This window comes from Staurois parvus, unplaced genomic scaffold (genome assembly GCF_062004578.1).
Source record: "Staurois parvus isolate SC_StPar_1 unplaced genomic scaffold, SC_StPar_1.0 ptg002529l, whole genome shotgun sequence".
Lineage (NCBI taxonomy): Eukaryota > Metazoa > Chordata > Amphibia > Anura > Ranidae > Staurois > Staurois parvus.
In genome coordinates this window covers 22,259-45,000 of record NW_028320325.1, presented here as the reverse complement: position 1 = coordinate 45,000, position 22,742 = coordinate 22,259, and the positions used below count along the sequence as shown (strand labels likewise).

Below are 22,742 nucleotides of genomic sequence, written 5' to 3'. Positions count from 1 at the left end.
AAATAGACTACTTTATTTTAAACACAGATACAAGATACAATGGGGCAAAAAAGTATTTAGTCCCCACCAATGGTGCAAGTTCTCCCACTTACAAAGATGAGAGAGGCCTGTAATTGGCATCATAGGGAGACCTCAACTATGAGAGACAAAATGAGAAAACAAATCCAGACAATCACATTGGCTGATCTGGAAAGAATTTATTTGCAAATTATGGTGGAAAATCAGTATTTGGTGAATATGAAAAGTTCATGTCAATACTTTGTTATATATCCTTTGTTGGCAATGACAGAGGTCAGACGTTTCCTGGAAGTCCTCACAAGGTTGGCACACACTGTTGCTGGTATGTTGGCCCATCCTCCATGCAGATCTCCTCCTCCATGCAGATCTCCTCTAGAGCAGTGATGTTTTGGGGCTGTCGCTGGGCAACACAAACTTTCAACTCCCTCCAAAGGTTTTCTATGGGGTTGAGATCTGGAGACTGGCTAGGCCACTCCAGGACCTTCAAATGCTTCTTATGAAGCCACTCCTTCTTTGCCCGGGTGGTATGTTTGGGATCATTGTCATGTTGGAAGACCCAGCCACGTTTCATCTTCAATGCCCTTGCTGATGGAAGGAGGTTTGCACTCAAAATCTCACGATACATGGCCCCATTCATTCTGTCCTGTACATGGATCAGTCGTCCTGGTCCCTTTGCGGAGAAACAGCCCCAAAGCATGATGTTGCCACCCCCATGCTTCACAGTAGGTATGGTGTTCTTTGGATGCAACTCAGCATTCTCTGTCCTCCAAACACGACGAATTGTGATTCTACCAAACAGTTCTATTTTGGTTTCATCTGACCATATGACATTCTCCCAATCCTCTTCTGGATCATCCAAATGCTCTCTAGCAAACCTCAGACAGGCCCGGACATGTACTGGCCTAAGCAGGGGGACACGTCTGGCACTGCAGGATCTGAGTCCCTGGCGGCGTAGTGTGTTACTGATGGTAGTCTTTGTTACGTTGGTCCCAGCTCTCTGCAGGTCATTCACTAGGTCCCCCCGCGTGGTCCTGGGATTTTTGCTCACCGTTCTTGTGATCATTTTGACCCCACGGGGTGAGATCTTGCGTGGAGCCCCAGATCGAGGGAGATTATCAGTGGTCTTGTATGTCTTCCATTTTCTAATTATTGCTCCCACAGTTGATTTGTTCACACCAAGCTGCTTGCCTATTGCAGATTCAGTCTTCCCAGCCTGGTGCAGGTCTACAATTTTGTTTCTGGTGTCCTTCGACAGCTCTTTGGTCTTCCCCATAGTGGAGTTTGGAGTGTGACCGTTTGAGGTTGTGGACAGGTGTCTTTTATACTGATAACAAGTTCAAACAGGTGCCATTGATACAGGTAATGAGTGCAGGACAGAGGAGCCTCTTAAAGAAGAAGGTACAGGTCTGTGAGAGCCAGAAATCTTGCTTGTTTGTAGGTCACCAAATACTTATTTTCCACCATAATTTACAAATAAATTCTTTCCAGATCAGCCAATGAGATTGTCTGGATTTGTTTTCTCATTTTGTCTCTCATAGTTGAGGTCACCCTATGATGCCAATTACAGGCCTCTCTCATCTTTGTAAGTGGGAGAACTTGTACCATTGGTGGCTGACTAAATACTTTTTTGCCCCACTGTATATACATTCAAGGGAACAACCCCCCCTCCCTGCATAATGACACAGGGCGAGGCAATCTACCTTTAGTAACAAGAGACACACCAGCAGACAGTCCCATCAGGAGGGAGGGCTGCTGGAGACACCCCCCCCCCCCCCACCAAGCCAATACACATAAACACATACATCCCATAGCAAGACACACAATAGAACAATGGGATACAATCACATGGCATTAAACAATCCACAACCCCCCGCCCTAATATTAGGACAGATCACCCTGTACCCCTAACAGGCACAGGGTAACTTACACATAACAGGGATATGGGGAGCTGAGACGGGTCTCCCCACATCTTCAAAGTCAGCTGTGTTCCATGAGCCCCCCACCCAAAGTGACTTCCGTCACTACAATCATAGAAAAGTGACAGCAGAAAAAGATAGTCCGCCCATTTCTTTTGTTTTTGTTCCAGCCGGTTAGCGTGGTGACGTCACATTAGGCTCCACCCATGTTGCACCATGCATGTGTGAGATCAGGAGCATGATGTTCATACCTCATCTTGCACTGTATGACATTACTCTACATCTGCTGAAAACAAAAAAAAAAGCCGTACTCCCCCTCTCTTCAAATTTCACGACCTGTTGCAAGATCTCGGGGGGGGGGGGGACGACACAGGCTTTTATTATTTGTTAATAAATACTTCACATTCATCAATCTCCTGATGACCACGTAACGCTGGGCCACTGCATCCGCAGTAACCTCAAGTTGTATGTGAAGAGCACGCTCCTAGCGCACGGCCTGAGCTGTCACCAACAGCTCCCAATCGTGTGTTGATTTGTTGAATGTATACTGACCACTAAGGTGTATATATCCCCCCTCCCCCAGGTGGACACAGTGGACGGCGTGACAAAGAAGGTGAAGCCATGTTCCCTGGACAAACCCACCCAGGACCTAATGACACTCATCTTCAGCAGCGACATGTTCAAGGAGGCCATGCAGACCATGAATCTGGGTAAAGAGAGGAGCCCCCCCCTTCCCCGAAACAGAAATATTTCCCTTGTCAGTTGATACCAGTAATCCATATGAAGCGGTTAAGGGTGTATTTTTTTTTTAAAGAATTGCATAACTGTTCCTCTAGAAGGACTATGGGTACATTCATAAAAATCAAATGTTCTCCTCCTATTTCCTCTCCGGGTCAAGTGTTATTCTCTCATTAAAAAAAAAAAGTGTGGTTTGAGAAAGTACCACATTGTGATCACTAGATGGCGCTGAGGAGCATATCCCCGGCTCCATCTAGTGACCATAATGTAGACCTTTCCACGAAAAATTATAAACGCACATATTTCTATTAATATGGAGTTGCCCCCCTTCCCCATGGCTATTCATATGGAGTTGCCCCCCTTCGCCATGGCTAATAATATGTAGTTGCCCCTATGCACCATGGCTATTCATATGGAGTTGCCCCCCTTTGCCATGGCTATTAATATGGAGTTGCCCCCCTTCCCTATTGCTATTAATATGGAGTTGCCCCCCTTCGCCATGGCTATTAATATGGAGTTGCCCCCCTTCGCCATGGCTATTCATATGGAGTTGCCCCCCTTCGCCATGGCTAATAATATGTAGTTGCCCCCCTGCGCCATGGCTATTCATATGGAGTTGCCCCCCTTCGCCATGGCTATTAATATGGAGTTGCCTCCCTTCGCCATGGCTATTAATATGGAGTTGCCCCCCTGCGCCATGGCTATTAATATGGAGTTGCCCCCCTTCCCCATGGCTATTCATATGGAGTTGCCTCCCTTCGCCATGGCTATTAATATGGAGTTGCCCCCCTGCGCCATGGCTAATATGTAGTTCCCCCCTGCGCCATGGCTAATAATATGTAGTTCCCCCCTGCGCCATGGCCATTAATATGGAGTTGCTCCCCTTCCCCATGGCCATTAATATGTAGTTGCCCCCCTTCCCCATGGCCATTAATATGGAGATGCCCCCTTTGCGGCGATCCTCCATTCTTCTGGGAAGACTTTCTACAAGATTTTGGAGGGTGTCTGGGCATTTGTGCCCATTTGTGAGGTCAGGTACTGATGTTGAAGATCTGGTTCTCCATTGGCATTCCAGGTCATCCTATAGATGTTCAGTAGGTTGAAGGTCAGGGCTCTGTGCAGGACACTTGAGTTCCTCCACCCCAAACCATGTGTTTATGGAGGTGGCTTTGTACACCGGGGACGTCATGGTGGAACAGAAAAGTGTTTTCACCAAACTGTTACAAGGTTGGAGGAGCACAACTGTCTACAATGTCTTTGTATGATGGAATATTACCTGGATCCTTCACTGGAGACACCTGAACTCCATCAATTTGAGGAGGGGGTTGGCGTGGTGACCAGGTTTCACGAACCTTTGCCCATAGGGTGACCATCATCTCTAGAGTAGGAGCTAGCTCTATTGCCTTATGTTGGTAATAAAATCCTTGAATGAAAGGAGCCAGGGGCGGACTGACAACTCATGGGGCCCCCTGGCAATAGGGGATCATGGGGCCCCTGTGTCCTTGCCCAAACTCAAAAAAGCCTATGAAAAAGGTACCAGGGGCATCTCATGAGGCCCCCTACTGACCCCGGGCCCTCAGGCAGTGCCCGAGTTTCCAAATGGTCAGTCCGCCGCTGAAAGGAGCACAAGATGAACCTTCATAGACTAGCTCCATGGCTAGATATACATTGAGGTGGACGCCAAGCAAAGATGAACTGTTTGTGTTGCAGACATAAAGAAGATGCCGCTGGGGAAGCTGAGCAAGGCGCAGATAGCGAAGGGGTTCGACGCTCTGGAGAACCTGCAGGCCGCGTTGGACAGAAAAGCCAAAAAGCAGGAGCTGAGTGACCTGACCTCTCGCTTCTACACCATCATTCCGCACAACTTCGGGCGCCAGATACCCCCAATTATCGACAGTCTGGATGTCCTGCAAGCCAAGAAGGACATGTTGCTGGTGCCGAGCTTTTGTTTCATAATCAGTTCTTTGAACCCAGACCTAGTTGGCCGCGTTGTTCTCCTCTAAATGCTTCCATTCCTCCATCAGGTCCTGGCAGACATCGAGTTGGCTCAGACTCTGCAGGCGGACAAGGTGAAGCAGGAGCAGGAATCCCAACTGGAAGAGGTCCCTCACCCGCTGGACGTGGACTATCAGCTGTTGAAGTGTCACCTCTCCTTACTAGATCCTAAATCGGAGGAGTACAAGGTGAGTGAGAGGACCTGTCTGCCGAGCAACTGATCAGGACAAGGCGACCTTAGACTCTATGTAAGATCGATCAAATAGGAGGAAGTTCCACGAGCTGAAGGTTCGATATCTACCTACCTAACCTTCAGCTCCTCCAACTTCCTCCTTCCTGATATTAGGATCATTTGCTGCTAAGAATGTGTATCATTTACCCCCTATTCACACTAAGGGGTTGATTCATAAAGAATTGGCATAGCTGTTCACCCAGGGAAGGTACGTGTATATTCGTTCTGTGGAAATGGAGCAAAAAAACCCCCAAAAAAACAAACGTCAAACGTTTCAAATGTAAATCACTGAACAATAAATCATTGATGGTAAACAGAGTAATACTGCATTTGGCCACTAGAGGGAGCTGAGTAGTATAGGTAATCCCTATGATCCTTCCCTCCATCCTGTGACCAAATGTAGTACTTTTTGTTTAAAATTGAAACCCAGGAACTCAGCACAGGGATGGTGGGAACCCCTCATAATGGGCACAGCAGGTGTGCAGACCTGGGACTCCGCACAGGGATGGCAGGAACCCCTCATAATAGGCACAGCGGGTGTACAGACCTGGGAACTCAGCACAGGGATGGTGGGAACCCCTTGTAATGGGTACAGCGGGTGTACAGACCCGGGAACTCAGCACAGGGATGGTGGGAACCCCTCATAATGGGCACAGTGGAGTTACAGACCCGGGAACTCGGCACAGGGATGGTGGGAACCCCTCATAATGGGCACAGGGATGGTGGGAACCCCTCATAATGGGCACAGGGATGGTGGGAACCCCTCATAATGGACACAGCAGGTATACAGCCCTGGGATCTCAGCACAGGGATGGTGGGAACCCCTCATAATGGGCACCACAGGTGTACAGATCCGGGAACTCGGCGCAGAGCTCTTTCCATTTAGCGGGATGCGGTGAATATAACCAGACATCACACAAGGGATGATGGGAAAGTCTCGGCCTTCTATAAATGTAACGTCTTATATCTCTTAAAGGTGATTGATAAATATGTAAAGAAAACGGGACCCACCTATAGGTCACTGAAAATCCTGGATGTCTGGCGTGTGGCCCGAGACTTGGAGGTCAGTCATACTTCGGGTTTGTGTCCATAGGCTTTTGTTGGCCTCAGAACTGTTTTTTTTACCAACAGAGGGCGCATGTAACAGGGTGACAACAAAGGAGCACAATTAGGAGACAGGGCCAGAGCGTTGTCACCCTATAACAGGAAGTGTCTGAACAAGGATCTTCATGGCAGGATCACCAGGGAGTATTTTACTGAAAGCTGCAGATTTCAGAAGATTGGAAACCATAAACGATTCTAAAGCTCCTACGAGATTTCAATGATTGGGTTGGAATAGCTTAAGCCAGCGGTTCTCAACCTGTGGGTCGGGGCCCCTTTGGGGGTCGAACGACCGTTTCACAGGGGCCGCCTAAGAACATTGGAAAACACATAGGAACTGAGACACCGCTCCTCTATCCATCGCCAGGTGGGTCCGCCCACATTTCCCTGGACCGCGATGTGTGGGCGGGATGACATGCCGCCCCTGTAGTCTGGCCACACCCCCGGGATCACGCAACAGCTCCACCTCCTCGCCGGTGATTGGCCGCCGGAACTGTAGCTCAGGAGAGGCACACAGGCGGCTAATCACCGGCGAGGAGAGGAGGTGCCGAGCGGCAGCACGAAGATCAAAGAAGATCGAGTGAGGGATCTGCCGGAGCGAGTGAAGAGGAGAAGGAAGACAGCTGACCGGTAAGTGTCTGTAATGTGCAGGTGGTGCTGCTGCAGCCAGGTATGAGTTGCAAGCCCAGGCTGGAGCAGGGGTCAGCAAGGTAAGTATCATTGGTGTCAGTGGGGGGAATAGTGCCCCATCATTGGTGTCACTAATACCAATGATGGGGCACTATTCCTCCCACTGACACCAACGATGGGGCATTATTCTTCCCACTGACACCAATGATGGGACACTATTCCTCCCACTGACACCAATGATGGGGCACTATTCCTCCCACTGACACCAATGATGGGGCACTATTCCTCCCACTGACACCAATGATGGGGCACTATTCCTTCCACTGACACCAATGATGGAGCACTATTCCTTCCACTGACACCAATGATGGGACACTATTCCTCCCACTGACACCAATGATGGGGCACTATTCCTCCCACTGACACCAATGATGGGGCACTATTCCTCCCACTGACACCAATGATGGGGCACTATTCCTTCCACTGACACCAATGATGGAGCACTATTCCTCCCACTGACACCAATGATGGAGCACTATTCCTCCCACTGACACCAATGATGGGGCACTATTCCTCCCACTGATACCAATGATGGGGCACTATTCCTCCCACTGACACCAATGATGGGACACTATTCCTCCCACTGACACCAATGATGGAGCACTATTCCTCCCACTGACACCAATGATGGGGCACTATTCCTCCCACTGATACCAATGATGGGGCACTATTCCTCCCACTGACGCCAATGATGGGACACTATTCCTCCCACTGACACCAATGATGGGGCACTATTCCTCCCACTGATACCAATGATGGGGCACTATTCCTCCCACTGACACCAATGATGGGGCACTATTCCTCCCACTGACGCCAATGATGGGACACTATTCCTCCCACTGACACCAATGATGGGGCACTATTCCTCCCACTGATACCAATGATGGGGCACTATTCCTCCCACTGACACCAATGATGGGACACTATTCCTCCCACTGACACCAATGATGTGGCACTATTCCTCTTACTGCAAAATTACAGTTATGAAGTAGCAACGAAAATAATTTTCTGGTTGGGTGTCACCACAACATGAGGAACTGTATGAAAGGGTTGCGGCAATAGGAAGGTTGAGAACCACTGCCTTAAGCAGTCAATATCTCAGTAAATGTTGTATTGTGACCAGTCCCAGCGTTGTCATTCCTTCATTTCTAATCTGCTGTTCTCTGTATCTCTGGTTCCCGCAGGAGGAAAGACTCAAAGAGCACGAGGACATCGAGAATCGGCGCTTGCTGTGGCACGGCACCAATGTAGCAGTGGTGGCGGCCATCCTGAAAAGCGGCCTGCGCATAATGCCCCATTCAGGAGGGCGTGTGGGCAGAGGGATTTACTTCGCCTCGGAGAACAGTAAATCCGCAGGATACGGTAAGATGGCGGCAAAGTGCTCCTTTGTCCTTTCAGGAGGGACGGGATCTCTTGATAGCCCCTTTTACCCACTGCTGTCCTGTTCACTTGCTGGGGCCCGGAGCCAAATCTCAAGGCCATCTTTTTTAGTGCTTACAAATCGTTAATGAGGAACTTCGGTTCCCTCTACAGCCATTGGCTAATATACCCAATAGTGCAACCTTTGGCTGGTGGGACTTGTTGGACGAGGAGAGTTTCCCTCTATGGCTATCGCCTGTTATATCCAACATAGCCAAGAGTGCAACTGTGGGTTGATGGGACTTCTAGAACAAGGAGAGTGTCCCATAGGTGGTCATAGGTTGATATAGCCGAGAGGGCAACTGTGAGGGCAACTGTGAGCTGGTGGGACTTATTGGATGAGGAGAGTGTTCCCTTTATGACTGTCGGCTGTTATACCCAGCACAGTCAGAAGTGCAATTGGATGGAGAGCATTTTCCTTCTATGACCTTCAGCTTTTATACCCAACATAGTCAACCATGCAGATGTGGGCTGGTGGGACTTATTAGACGAGGAGAGTTTCCCCTCTATGGCCATCACCTGTTCTACCCAGCACAGTCAAGAGTGCAACTGAGGGCTGGTTGTAGTTATTGGAGGAGGACTGTGTTCCCCCCGCCCTATGGCCGTATTTTGGTATACCCAACATAGCCAAGAGTGCAACTATGGGCTGGGTGGGACATACTGGATCAGAAGAGATTTGCTCCTATGGCCATCGACTGTTATACCCAACATAGCCAAGAGTGCATGTGTGGAATGGTAGAACTGGACAAGGAGAGTTTTCCCCCTATGACCATCAGCTGTTATACCCAACATAGCCAAGAGGGCATCTTATGGCTGTAGGCTTTTAAACCCAACATCGCCAAGAATGCAATTGTGGGCTGGTTGGACCTATTAGACGAGGAGAGTTTTCCCTATACTGACCTTCGGCTTTTATACCCGACATAGTCAACCATGCAGATGTGGGCTGGTGGGACTTATTGGATAAGGAAAGTTTTTGTCTATGGCCATCGCCTGTTATACCCAACACAGCCATGAGTGCAACTGAGGGCTGCTGGGAGTTATTGGAGGAGGAATGTGTTCCTCCTATGGCCGTAGTTTGGTGTACCCAACATAGCCAAGAATGCAATTGTGGTCTGGTGGGACTTTTTGTACGAGGAAAGTTTTCCCTCTAACCAATATATATACCCAACATAGCCAAGAGTGCAATTGGACAAGAAGAGCTTTCCCCTTATGGCCGTAGCTTGTTATACCCAACATAGCCAAGAGTGGGCTGGGGGGACTTATTGGATGAGGAGAGCTTTGCTCCTATGGCCATCGGCTGTTATACCCAACATAGCTAAGAGTGCAACTGTGGGCTGGTTGGACTTATTAGAGGAGGAGAGTTTTCCCCTTACGGGTGTAGACTTTTAAACCCAACATAGCCAAGAATGCAACTATGGGCTGGTGGGACTTATTGGATGAGGAGAGTGTTCCCTATATGGCTGTCAGCTGTTATACCCAAAACAGCCAGAAGTGCAATTGGATGGGGAGAGTTTTCCTTCCATGTCCTTTGGCTGTTATACCCAACATAGTCAACCATGCAGATGTGGGCTGGTGGGACTTATTGGACGGGGAGAGTTCCCCCTGTAACCAATTTATACACCCAACATAGCTAAGAGTGCAATTGGACAAGAAGAGCTTTCCCCCTACAGCTGTAGGTTGTTATACCCAACATAGCCAAGAGTGGGCTGGTGGAACTTATTGGACGGGGAGAGTTCCCCCTGTACCCAATTTATACACCCAACATAGCCAAGAGTGGGCTGGTGGAACTTATTGGACGGGGAGAGTTCCCCCTGTACCCAATTTATACACCCAATATAGCCAAGAGTGCAATCGGGCAAGGAAAGTTTTCCCCCTATGGCCGTAGGCTGTTAATTCCAACATAGCCAAGTGGGCAACTGTGGGCTGGTGGTGGACTGAGCCCAGAACCAAATGCTGTGAGGCCACATTGCTAACCAATGTATGGTCATGTACATATATGAAACCCGAACCAATGGTGCCACGGCAGTAATTTGTTTCCTGCTCTCGTAGTTGGCTGCACCTCAAAGTCCCTTGGAATCATGTTCCTGAATGAAGTAGCCCTCGGAGAGGAGTATCACATCACCAGAGATGACCCATCCTTGAAGAAGGCCCCCGCAGGGTATGACAGCGTGGTGGCACGCGGACTTACAGAGCCAGGTATGGATTATGAAAATCTCTTATATGTTGCAATTCGAAATGGAGAAAGTACCACTCCGCGATCATGCTACATATGTCATGTGATCTTTGCCGAAGGAAAACACGAGGGTTCTGATTGGGTAATCTTACCCTTCAACAGAGCTCACGTGACCAAACCCTGCGACCCCCAGATCAGCAGCTCCTCCCAGGCAGCCCTTTTATTTCACAAATACTATTGGCGAGGTGGTGGAGAGGTTTGGTGATCTTTAAAAACATCTCTGGCCAAATTTTTAGTTTTAACCTCTTCCCGTCCGGCTCATGTATATAAACGGCCGGACAGGAGCAGTGCAGGAGCGTGTGGCCGTTTATAAACGTCCTCCCACTTCCCTGCCTGTGCACGCTCCCTAGGATCGCGTGGAATCGCGATCCGGTGCCCGCTGTGTCCGGAGGAACACTGATCGTCGTACCGGACCTCTGTGCGAGGTCCCGATCATGTGATCACTGATTGGCCAATCAGTGATCACATGAAGAGTAGTAAGCAATGATGTCACTTTCTGACATCATTGCTTACTACGTGTGAAATCTGTGAATGATCACAGAGGTCACATGGTACAGGGCCTTTCACAACAGCCTTTTACCATGTCACAAGCTGTGACCAATCACAGCTCACACAGTATTTCTCGATGGCTGCAGGAATGCAGCTAGAGAAGGAGAAATGATTGATTTTACAGATTTTATGGGTGTAAAAGCAATCGGTGTTAAAAAAAAATCTTCAGGAAGGAGAGCAGAAGAGAGCCGGGAGGAGGTGTGGGCTGTGCTCTCTCTCCCCCCTCCTGTCACTACAGTGCTCCTGCATTAGGACTGTCAGAGTTTTCCTTACCTGCCCCCATCTCTTCCCAGCAAAGAGGTGATGGGGGTGGGTAAGGAAACCCTGGGGGTCAAAGATTTGTACTGGGAGGGAGACGTCAGTGGAGGGGGGGGGGGATAGTACTAGATGGAGGGAGAATTTTTGTTTGGGGAGAATTATGGCTTGCAAGGGGATGATAGGGGGTTAGCATGCAAATTAGTGCGTGATTTTTTTTGGGGGGGCGGGGGGATTTTTCTGACGTAGAATACTCATCCATAATGGGGAGGGGCTTAGTTGTCCCCTTTGCCCTGGGCACTAGGTGGCCTTGTCCCGGCACTGGTGATATATACTGATATTGTTACATATGTCATTCTATGATTTCCTTGTAGACCCCAAGAAGGATTACGAGCTGATCCTGGACGGGCGGAAAATCACTGTCCCTCAAGGACCGCCAATAAATGTGTCTAAATTCAAAGACTCGCACTTCGGTCAGAGCGAATACCTCGTCTACAAGGAGAGCCAGGCCCGTATGCGCTACCTGCTGCTCCTGCAGTTCTAGAAGCCGCCTCCCACTGCGCACATCATGTGTCTTCTCCAGGCTCTCCAATGACTGGACTCCGCTTTACTGGCCATTCTACTAATCCTAACCAGTTACAACGACTCGACATACGTCCGAGGAAAACCAATCGGATGGCGAGGAATCCGTAACATCACTGACGCACGGTCCTATATTCTATTCCATGATGGCGGCCTCCAGTGTCTACATACCAGAATCAAATCTTGTTTAAGAAATCAAATTATGAGTGACACGGGCAGCAGTAGAAATCAGAGAGGACCTGCACCTCCCTGTCCCCCCATACACTTTAAGGGCCCCTCCCCCATATCCCCGTCCCCACCCCCATGCCTGGTGTCTCCTCATACACTGCAGCGGTCCCAGCTTCCTCTGGTCTGGTTTTCCCTCTGTGTCCCGCCCCCAGGCCCTGAACAGAGTGATAAAAAAAAAGGTGACTTATGCCCCCCCCATGCGTGTATCTGCAACAATACCAACGAGTGTGCCGCCTACTGTAGCTCCTGGGAAAGTCTCACCCATAAATCTGTGAAGGGTCCAGTAGGACTTTTTACAACAAGTACCTCCTCTACTGCCAATCAAGGAGGGAGGTGGAGCCATAACCAGAAGGAGGAGGGGTGGGCTAATCAGGGGAGGGATTAATACTGAGTGCATTCTCCTCTTGCACTCTGCTGAAAAGGAATGGCGCTGCACTGGGGCCACCCACAGGCAGCCCCTGCTGATCAGATAGGGCCCAGGCCTGGTACAGTATATAGATTATTAACTATTAGCACCATATGAAGGACCTGGAAACCAAACATCTCACCTTCCTCTCCACTAATAGCCCAAACCCATCTACAAGGGTTGATGGGGCTGAAATACGAGACTGTTGGTTGGTCTAGGGGTGGCTTCAAAAGAACTTGGCCAATTAGTGAGAAGCACCCGGGTCGCCCGCATTCTCCACCCAAAAAATGTGATCTTATTTGGATAAACTGTATCATGTCTTTATGCCCTTTTGACCCCCAATTGGTGGGTCTATGGGTGGCCCCAACTAATCTTGGAACAACACTGAGTGAGAAGTGGCTGGTGTTGCCCGCATTCTCCACCAAAAACATTTCTTCTCGATTTGGATAGAATGGGGAAAGGTTGAACCCTTATGTATCATGTCTTTATGCCCTTTTGGCCCCCAATTGGTGGGTCTATGGGTGGCCCCAACTAATCTTGGAACAACACTGAGTGAGAAGTGGCTGGTGTTGCCCGCATTCTCCACCAAAAACATTTCTTCTCGATTTGGATAGAATGGGGAAAGGTTGAACCCTTATGTATCATGTCTTTATGCCCTTTTGGCCCCCAATTGGTGGGTCTATAGGTGGCCCCAACTAATCTTGGAACAACACTGAGTGAGTGAGAAGTGGCTGTTGTTGCCCGCATTCTCCACCAAAAACATTTCATCTCGATTTGGATAGAATGGGGAAAGGTTGAACCCTTATGTATCATGTCTTTATACCCTTTTGGCCCCCAATTGGGTCTATGGGTGGCCCCAACTAATCTTGGAACAGCACTGAATGAGTGAGAAGTGGCTGGTGTTGCCCGCATTCTCCACCAAAAACATTTTATCTCAATTTGGATAAACTGGGGAAAGGTTGAACCTTTACGTATCATGTTTTTATGTCCTTTTTTGGCCCCTAATGAAGAGGCTCAATTCCTATCAGGAAGACGAAAAAAAAAAACACGCTCGGTAAAGTGAGGAAGAGTGAAAGTGGAACATCAGTCCCGCTCTGTACAGGTTCAGCCTCCCCCTCCAGCTCCACCATTACTGCACATACAGAGATGCTCTCACAGACTCTGCTTGGCCTTCAGGTCCTGGCAGAACCCATCAGCACATCTGTGGATTTTCTACGCATGCGCAAAGCCTGGGAAGGTTAGCAGTCTTTGTATGTGTGTGGGACACCCTGCTCATGCACGGACGGCCAGGAAAACCGGTCCATAGATGTGCTGCAGTCCTCAGGTCACACTATGAAGAGAAGAGACGGGGGAATAACTTGACCTTCAGGGACCAGGGGGGCACAACTTGACCTTCAGGGACCAGGGGGGCACAACTTGACCTTCAGGGACCAGGGGGGCACTTGACCTTCAGGGTGCACAACCTGATCTTCTGGATGCGGGGGGGGGGGGCACAACTTGACTTTCAGGGTTCAGGGAGGCACAACCTGATCTTCCGGATGCAGGGGGGCACAACTTGACCTTCAGGGTGCATGGGTCACAACTTGACTTTCAGGGTACAGGGGGGCACAACTTGACCTTCAGGGTGCACAACCTGATCTTCAGGATGCAAAGGTGGCACAACCTGACCTTCAGGGTGCAGGTTGGGCACAACCTGAGCTTCAAGACCTAGGGGGGCACAACTTGACCTTCAGGGTGCACAACCTGTTCTTCTAAATGCAGGATGGGGGGGCACAACCTGACCCTTCAGGGTGCAGGGGACACAACTTGACCTTCAGGGTGCACAACCTGATCTTCTGGATGCAGGAAGGGCACACCTTGATATTTCGGGTGAAGGTCCTTTTTAAAACTACTGACCTTGTCCCTGTGACCACCACAACTCCTCCCCCCCATTCTTGTTTTTTAGGGATTGATGGGAGTTGTCATTAACAGACCTCCTGGGTTTTGGGGCCCCCCTGAGGAGAACAGAGGTACCTGCAGACATCTGCTTTTGGCTGCTGTTTACGTATCACATCAACTTTCTCACTTCATATCCCATGACAGGTTCACTTTATAACAGCCAGGCTCAGCGCCCCCCCCCCCCCCAAAAAAAAAAAAAAAAAATAAACCCCCTGCCCCCACCCCTTCTAGGATAAGGAGACTTCTTTTTGAAAAAGTGACAGTTATTTTTAGCAGAGGCCGATGTTAAAATAACCGTCACTTTGCTTTTGTGTGACAGCTTTATAGATCGAGCCCAATGTCTGTAGACTGTAAGCTCTGCGGGGCAGTCGGCCATATTGGCGGTTAAACGTTCTCTGTAAAGCACTATTCTCATTTGTTTGCACTATAGAGGGGAGGAGAGTCGTGTTGTGTCTGTAGAAACGATATCTGTCAGTCTGTACAATCAGCTGGTGCAATAAACAGTATATTGTATGAAATGCCGCAATATATACAGAGAGGCGCAGAGGGTGGGGGAGGGGTCATTTTATTTATTATTGCAATATTTGGTCCAGTGGACTATGGCGTTCGATCTGGAATTCTATGGCGTTCGATCTGGAATTCTATGGCGTTCGATTCGGCGTTCGATCTGGAATTCTATGGCATTCAATTCGGCGTTCGATCTGGAATTCTATGGCATTCGATTCGGCGTTCGATCTGGAATTCTATGGCGTTCGATTCGGCATTCTATGGCGTTCGATCTGGAATTCTATGGCATTCGATTTGGCGTTCGATCTGGAATTCTATGGCGTTCGATTCGGCATTCTATGGCGTTTGATCTGGAATTCTATGACGTTTGATCTGGAATTCTATGGCGTTTGATCTGGAATTCTATGGCGTTTGATCTGGAATTCTATGGCGTTTGATCTGGAATTCTATGGCGTTTGATCTGGAATTCTATGGCGTTTGATCTGGAATTCTATGGCGTTCGATTCGGCGTTTGATCTGGAATTCTATGGCGTTTGATCTGGAATTCTATGGCGTTTGATCTGGAATTCTATGGCGTTTGATCTGGAATTCTATGGCGTTTGATCTGGAATTCTATGGCGTTCGATTCGGTGTTTGATCTGGAATTCTATGGCGTTCGATCCGGCATGCAATGGCGTTGGCAGGTCGGCCCTTCATTCTGGAAATTTCATTTCAGGCTTGCGAGGAATTCCAAGAGGCCGCGATGCCAGGTGTCTGGGTCATCCAGGTAACAGGCATGCCCCGCCCCTTTCATGCAAAACACCTGGTGATTGGTCAGATTCTTCAGGTTCCGCAGGGAGACCTCCCCCAGCTGCTCATCTCCATCCCCGTACACGATCAGAGAGCGAACCTAAATGCACAATTAATGTAGCATTTGTAGAGGAAACATTTATAAAAATGATCTTAATATGAAATATTTATTATTATTCTATGTTAAAATTTAAATCATTTAATTGAAAAAAATATCTAATATGTTGTCCTGTTAAATTGCACGCACATGCGTTCGGTCAAATGTTATTCGGTTATTTTTCTCTCCAGGTCGAAAATTCTTCAGAGTGAATCAGGAAAGTACCGCATTATGGCCACTAGGAGGGGGTGATGAGTTTAAGAAAAGAAATGCTTATTGGCTACGATCGTCGGCTCCACCTAGCGGCCATATGGTGGTATTTTCACCCTCTGGAAGGAAGATTCGACCTGCAGAGAAATTAGTGACTCTTTACCTGAATGCGGCCATAGTCCTGAGCAGGGAACTTGTCTGTGCAGATGGGGGCCACAGGCACGTAGGCTGCGATGCTCTGCGGATTGTGGTGGAGGAGGGGAAGGGAGTACATGCCGCTGAGGGAGGGGCTTATTATCACTGCGGGGGCCAAATTCAAAGAGTCGAGCACTTCCTGTAGGAAGGAGGCCGGGGCCAGTTCTGCCAGGGGACACGGGGCCACAGCATCCTTGGAGCGGCCCAATCCTGTACAGAGAGGGTAACAAGACAATTATTATTGGTGTACATTATATATCACCAACATATTCCACGGTGCTGTACAGTAACCACAAGAGTGTCCCCTCCCCCACAGTCACATCAGTCTCTGTACAGAGGAGCTTACACTCTAATGTCCCCTCCCCCACAGTCACATCAGTCTCTGTACCAGAGGAGCTTACGCTCTAATGTCCCCTTTCCCACAGTCACATCAGTCTCTGTACAGAGGAGCTTACGCTCCAATGTCCCCTCCCCCACAGTCACATCAGTCTCTGTACCAGAGGAGCTTACACTCTAATGTCCCCTCCCCCACAGTCCCATCAGTCTTTGTACCAGAGGAGCTTACGCTCTGTCCCCTCCCCCACAGTCACATCCTGTCTCTGTACCAGAGGAGCTTACGCTCTACTGTCCCCTCCCCCGCAGTCCCATCAGTCTCTGTACCAGAGGAGCTTACACTCTAATGTCCCCTCCCCCACAGTCAAATCAGTCTCTGTACAGAGGAGCTTACACTCTAATGTCCCCTCCCCCGCAGTCACATCAGTCTGCACCAGAGGAGCTTACACTCTAATGTCCCCTCCCCCACAGTCCCATCAGTCTTTGTACCAGAGGAGCTTACGCTCTGTCCCCTCCCCCACAGTCACATCAGTCTCTGTACAGAGGAGCTTACACTCTAATGTCCCCTCCCCCACAGTCACACACTATTATCATTATACATGTATATAGCACTGACATATCCCATGGTGATGTACAGAGAACACTGAGCCCTGTCCAGTTTTTCCCTGCTGGACTACAGCACTCCAACATATGTTATGAGATGAAGAGGGGGGGAGGTGTTTTGTAGTCTCGTATGGGGACAATCTGGGCAGAGTTGACAACACTGCTCGGGCCTTCAGTGCAGCAGAGGCAGCGTTGTCAGCTCACTACAGGAAGTCTGGGGCTCTCTGGACCTCTGGGAGATCACTGGGTGTTTCTCTGTACTTGCAGAGTTCTTAAAGGGAATGTCCTGCTGAGAATATATGCATTGACTTGGATCAGACATGCCCTTTAAATGGGCGGAGCAATGTCTTCTACACACCTGGCAGGTCGATGGCGACGGCTCGGTGTCCAGCAGCAGCCAGCTTGTTCAGCGTCCCGAGCTCCAGCCACGTCTGGGATGAGAACCTAATTCCATGCAGGAGAAGGACGGGGGGCTTGGGGGCGCGCGGGGGCTGCGCTGGGACCGCCTCGCGGTAAAACAACGTCTGTCCTGATGTGCTGACCGATCCTTCCTGTATCTGGACCTCCGCCATGGCCGCCTGGGAGATGGACGAATGAACACGGATCAAGGATTGAGGGGTGAGCGCCACCTAATGGCCACAATGCAGGATTGTCCCTGAAGTACCTTAGTGACAAAAATACCTCATTACGGCCATTAGGTGGCGCTCATACACAATCATATCATTTCTTTCCTGCGGCTGTTCAACTGTTTGTCAGGGCCCCCAGAGTCCCCCCTTACATCAGGGCCCCCAGAGTCCCCCTTTACATCAGGGCCCCCAGAGTCCCCCTTTACATCAGGGCCCCCAGAGTCCCCCTTTACATCAGGGCCCCCAGAGTCCCCCTTTACATCAGGGCCCCCAGAGTCCCCCCTTACATCAGGGCCCCCAGATTCCCCTGCAACATGAAAGTCCCCTCCCCCCAGCCGCAGCTCAGCTCTGCACCCCCCGTCCACAGCTCCCCTCTGCACCCCCCCCCGGCCACAGCTCCCCTCTGCACCCCCCCGTCCACAGCTCCCCTCTGCACCCCCCCCGGCCACAGATCCCCTCTGCACCCCCCCCGGCCACAGATCCCCTCTGCACCCCCCCCCGGCCACAGCTCCCCTCTGCACCCCCCCGTCCACAGCTCCCCTCTGCACCCCCCCCGGCCACAGATCCCCTCTGCACCCCCCCCCCCCCGGCCACAGCTCCCCTCTGCACCCCCCCCCCCCGGCCACAGCTCCCCTCTGCACCCCCCGTCCACAGCTCACCTCTGCACCCCCCCCCCGGCCACATTTCCCCTCTGCACCCCCCCATCCACAGCTCCCCTCTGCACCCCCCGTCCACAGCTCCCCTCTGCACCCCCCCCGGCCACAGCTCCCCTCTGCACCCCCCCGTCCACAGCTCCCCTCTGCACCCCCCCCCCGGCCACAGATCCCCTCTGCACCCCCCCCCCCGGCCACAGCTCCCCTCTGCACCCCCCCCCGGCCACAGCTCCCCTCTGCACCCCCCGTCCACAGCTCCCCTCTGCACCCCCCCGGCCACAGCTCACCTCTGCACCCCCCCCCGGCCACAGCTCCCCTCTGCACCCCCCCATCCACAGCTCACCTCTGCACCCCCCCGGCCACAGCTCCCCTCTGCACCCCCCCGGCCACAGCTCCCCTCTGCACCCACCCATCCACAGCTCACCTCTGCACCCCCCAGGCCACAGCTCCCCTCTGCAGCCCCCCGTCCACAGCTCCCCTCTGCACCCCTCCCCCGTCCACAGCTCCCCTCTGCCCCCCCCCCCCGTCCACAACTCCCCTCTGCACCCCCCGACCACAGCTCCCCTCTGCCCCCCCCGACCACAGCTCCCCTCTGCCCCCCCCCCGGCCACAGCTCTCCTCCTCTGCACCCCCCCCCCCCCCGTCCACAGCTCCCCTCAGCACCCCCCCCCCCCCCCCCGTCCACAGCTCCCCTCTGCACCCCCCCCCCCCGTCCACAGCTCCCCTCTGCACCCCCCCGGCCACAGCTCCCCCCGGCCTCACCTGGACCTTTAAAAAAATCAGACCTATTGTGTGTTTTTGAGCCAAACAAAATATGAGTCTTATGTTCAGGGAAACACGATATCCACCTGAGTCCATGGAGGGGATAGGAACACCTGAGTCACATGACTGGGAGGGGGGCGGTAATACTTTTGGCAGTGCAGTGTAGTTGAGTCTCAGGCAGTCCCGGCTCCCGGGGCTGAGATTCGTCTATATCTATGGCCGGCTTTGAAGCCAATGAGGTGATGGCGGCGCTCCAAGTTCCCATTATCTGGGTGGACAGGAGGAGGCGGGGAACTTATCATACCGGCCAATCAGCTGCTCACACGGATAACGGCCTCAAAAGCACCTTCATGTGTGTGAAAGAGGAGAATGGACACACCCGGCGCCAGAAACCGAGAACAATGGAGGCCGGCGGGGGGCGGAGCATCCCAAATCCAGAAATTTATGGATCCAATGAAATCTGGCGAAGTCTCAGCGTCAGTTGTGTGGCCCCTGCGCCTGTGTGTGTGTATATATGGGGCCCCCGAGAGAAATCACCGCTCAGGACCCCGGCGTGCGTTGGCGTGATGCAGCGCCATTCATTCTGCACAGGACCCCAATACATTCCCCCAGGGCCCCAATACATCCCCCCGGGACCCCAATACATTCTCCCAGGGCCCCAATACATCCCCCCAGGACCCCAATACATTCTCCCAGGGCCCCAATACATCCCCCCAGGACCCCAATACATTCTCCCAGGGCCCCAATACATCCCCCAGGGCCCCAATACATTCTCCCAGGGCCCCAATACATCCCCCAGGGCCCCAATACATCCTCCCAGGGCCCCAATACATTCTCCCAGGGCCCCAATACATCCCCCAGGGCCCCAATACATTCTCCCAGGGCCCCAATACATCCCCCAGGACCCCAATACATTCTCCCAGGGCCCCAATACATCCCCCCAGGACCCCAATACATTCTCCCAGGGCCCCAATACATCCCCCAGGGCCCCAATACATCCCCCAGGGCCCCAATACATTCTCCCAGGGCCCCAATACATCCCCCAGGGCCCCAATACATCCCCCCAGGACCCCAATACATTTCCCCAGAGCCCCAATACATCCCCCCAGAACTCCAATACATCCCCCCAGGACCCCAATACATTCTCCCAGGGCCCCAATACATCCCCCCAGGGCTCCAAAACATTCTCCCAGGGCCCCAATACATCCCCCCAGGACCCCAATACATTCCCCCAGAACTCCAATACATTCCCCCAGGACCCCAATACATTCCCCCAGGACCCCAATACATCCCCCCAGGACCCCAATACATTCCCCCAGAACTCCAATACATCCCCCCAGGACCCCAATACATTCTCCCAGGGCCCCAATACATCCCGGGGCCCCAATACATCCCCCCAGGGCTCCAAAACATTCTCCCAGGGCCCCAATACATTCCCCCAGGACCCCAATACATTCCCCCAGAACTCCAATATATTCCCCCAGAACCCCAATACATTCCCCCAGGACCCCAATACATTCCCCCAGGACTCCAATACATTCCCCCAGTACCCCTGCGATGCAGTGCAGAAAATGCTGCGTGCGGGACTTCTGGAGCGTTAGTTGCACCACAGTGGATGAAGTCGGCTCACTGCAGGACCTGGCTGAACCATGCTGGGAGTTGTAGTTCCACAGAGAAGAAACTCTGCTATTGCCTGCATTGTCTGGATCCTACCCTATACATGGTGCAATGCTCTGCAGACACTATCCTATACATGGTGCAATGCTCTGCAGACTATCCTATACATGGTGCAATGCGCTGCAGACTATCCTATACATGGCGCAATGCTCTGCAGACTGTCCAGGTCTTATCCTATACATGGTGCAATGCTCTGCAGAGACTACCCTATACATGGTGCAATGCTCTGCAGAGACTCTTCAGGTCTTTTTGTACATGGTGCAATGCTCTGCAGATGCCCCTCCCCCCAGCCTGCGCTCTCCCTGACTTCCCTTCATTAGAATTGATAATTAATGGGAGGTGAGGAGGGAACTGACCGTCTCCGCCGCCGTCCAATCAGCGCGAGTCTAAAGTTCACACAGGAAGCAGCAAACTTCATACAGCAAACGTCATGGCTGCTCCGCTCCGCCCCCCACCGGACCTGCGCCATCACTGCGCCCCTACCGGACCTGCGCCGTCACTGCGCCCCTACCGGACCTGCGCCGTCACTGCGCCCCCACCGGACCTGCGCCTTCCCTGCGGCCCTTCCGGACCTGCGACGTCCCTGCGCCCCCCACTGGACCCGCGACGTCCTGCGCCCCCCACTGGACCTGCGACGTCCTGCGCCCCCCACTGGACCCGCGACGTCCTGCGCCCCCCACTGGACCCGCGTCGTCCCTGCGCTCCCTACGGGACCCGCGACGTCCCTGCGCCCCCTACCGGACCTGCGCCCCCTACTGGACCTGCGCCGTCCCTGCAGAGCGCTGTGTGCAGAGAACTCCACAATGGGCTACACGAGGCTCGGATCGCACCTCTGCGGGTTGCGTTTGACCCGTTTCTGCATTGCGTTTTGCATTTTTGCCGCGTTTTGCTGTTTTTATCCACTTTTTTTAATCTCTTTTGTTGCTAGGCAAAACGAAAAACGCATAAAAAACGCGGCAAAATACACACTTTTCTGCAGCGTTTCCATAAAAGTCTATAGAACCGACTTTTCGCGGTCAAAAAATTCCCGGAGGGCCGGGTCACATGACATGCATTTCAGTTGCAGAAAACAAAGAATAGGCCGCATTTTCCTGCACAGAACCATACTGGAACGCGGTAAAACGCATCAAAAACGCACCGGACCGCACATGTCCCTATTTAGGGCCTGTTTGAACTGCAGAAATGCAGTCCAGATGCGTTCCAGATGCATTTTTGCATATGTTTCTGGCGCATTCTGGTGCGTTTTTGCTTTCGGTTCATTTCCCCCCCCCCCTCTTTTTCTTCAATTTAAATAGGGACATGTGCGTTTTTGATGCGTTTTACCGCGTTCCCGTACAGTTCTGTGCAGGAAAAATGCAGCCTGTTCTACTTTTTTTTCTTCAACAGGAACGCACCGGAACTGCGAGCGTTGATGAGAACTATGACACCGACCACCATCTCGCCGACGTTTTGGATGCAGAAAAAAAGCAACTGAAACGCATGAAGCGTGAACTGGTCTAGAATGCATAAAAAACACACCAGAACATGGCAAAAACACGCATCGGAAACATGTCTGGAACGCATCCGGACTGCGTTTCTATACCGCAGCATGTTCTACTTTTCTTCTGCATCCGGAACGCACCGGAACTGCGAGCGCTGATGTGAACAATGACACTGACAACCATATCACCGGCTTTCTGTGCGTTTTGGATGCAGGAAAAAAAAGCAACTGAAACGCATGGAGTGTGAACCGGCCCGGGCCATTTCCATATAAACGCAGCGAGGTGAAAACGCGGAGATGTGAACCCGTCCCATAGGAAATCATGTTACATGGACTGCTGTGCGTTTCTGCAAAATGCAGCGGAAAACGCATAGAGATGAACCCGGGGTTAGTGTGATCCTGGGCTCAGCCTGATGCGTTTGCAGCGTTTTCAGTGCGAATTCCGCACCGCATCACAATCGCACACCGTTCATGCGAGCCGCCGCGGGTTTGTATGTTAACACCCCGGAA

The 22,742-nt window shown here is 51.6% G+C and overlaps 2 protein-coding genes across 5 annotated transcripts in view; one reads left to right on the top strand and one right to left on the bottom strand.

Moving 5' to 3' along the window:
- Positions 1–11,993, top strand: part of LOC149430680 (protein mono-ADP-ribosyltransferase PARP3-like) — a 35,489-nt gene extending 23,496 nt beyond the window's left edge. The window contains exons 5-11 of the mRNA XM_089666107.1: positions 2,518–2,644; positions 4,383–4,606; positions 4,697–4,855; positions 5,876–5,962; positions 7,875–8,052; positions 10,159–10,305; positions 11,521–11,993. Of these exons, the coding sequence (XP_089522233.1) occupies positions 2,518–2,644; positions 4,383–4,606; positions 4,697–4,855; positions 5,876–5,962; positions 7,875–8,052; positions 10,159–10,305; positions 11,521–11,690 (1,092 nt within the window). The 3' untranslated portion in view covers positions 11,691–11,993. The remainder of the gene's footprint in view (positions 1–2,517; positions 2,645–4,382; positions 4,607–4,696; positions 4,856–5,875; positions 5,963–7,874; positions 8,053–10,158; positions 10,306–11,520) is intronic.
- A 2,856-nt stretch (positions 11,994–14,849) lies between these two features.
- Positions 14,850–21,270, bottom strand: LOC149430679 (putative protein-lysine deacylase ABHD14B). 4 transcript variants are annotated; one of them, XM_089666108.1, is made up of 4 exons: positions 21,109–21,270; positions 17,393–17,698; positions 16,067–16,308; positions 14,850–15,696 (listed from the first exon to the last, which is right to left on the bottom strand). In XM_089666108.1, the coding sequence occupies exons 2-4, from the start codon at positions 17,604–17,606 to the stop codon at positions 15,514–15,516; spliced, it is 639 nt and encodes a 212-aa protein (XP_089522234.1). In that variant the 5' UTR covers positions 17,607–17,698; positions 21,109–21,270; the 3' UTR covers positions 14,850–15,513. The 4 variants fall into 4 exon arrangements, with proteins under 4 accessions (XP_089522234.1, XP_089522237.1, XP_089522236.1 ...); XM_089666111.1 differs by having other exon boundaries at positions 17,393–17,689; XM_089666110.1 differs by having other exon boundaries at positions 17,393–17,612; positions 21,109–21,269.
- Between the last annotated feature and the right edge of the window lie 1,472 nt (positions 21,271–22,742).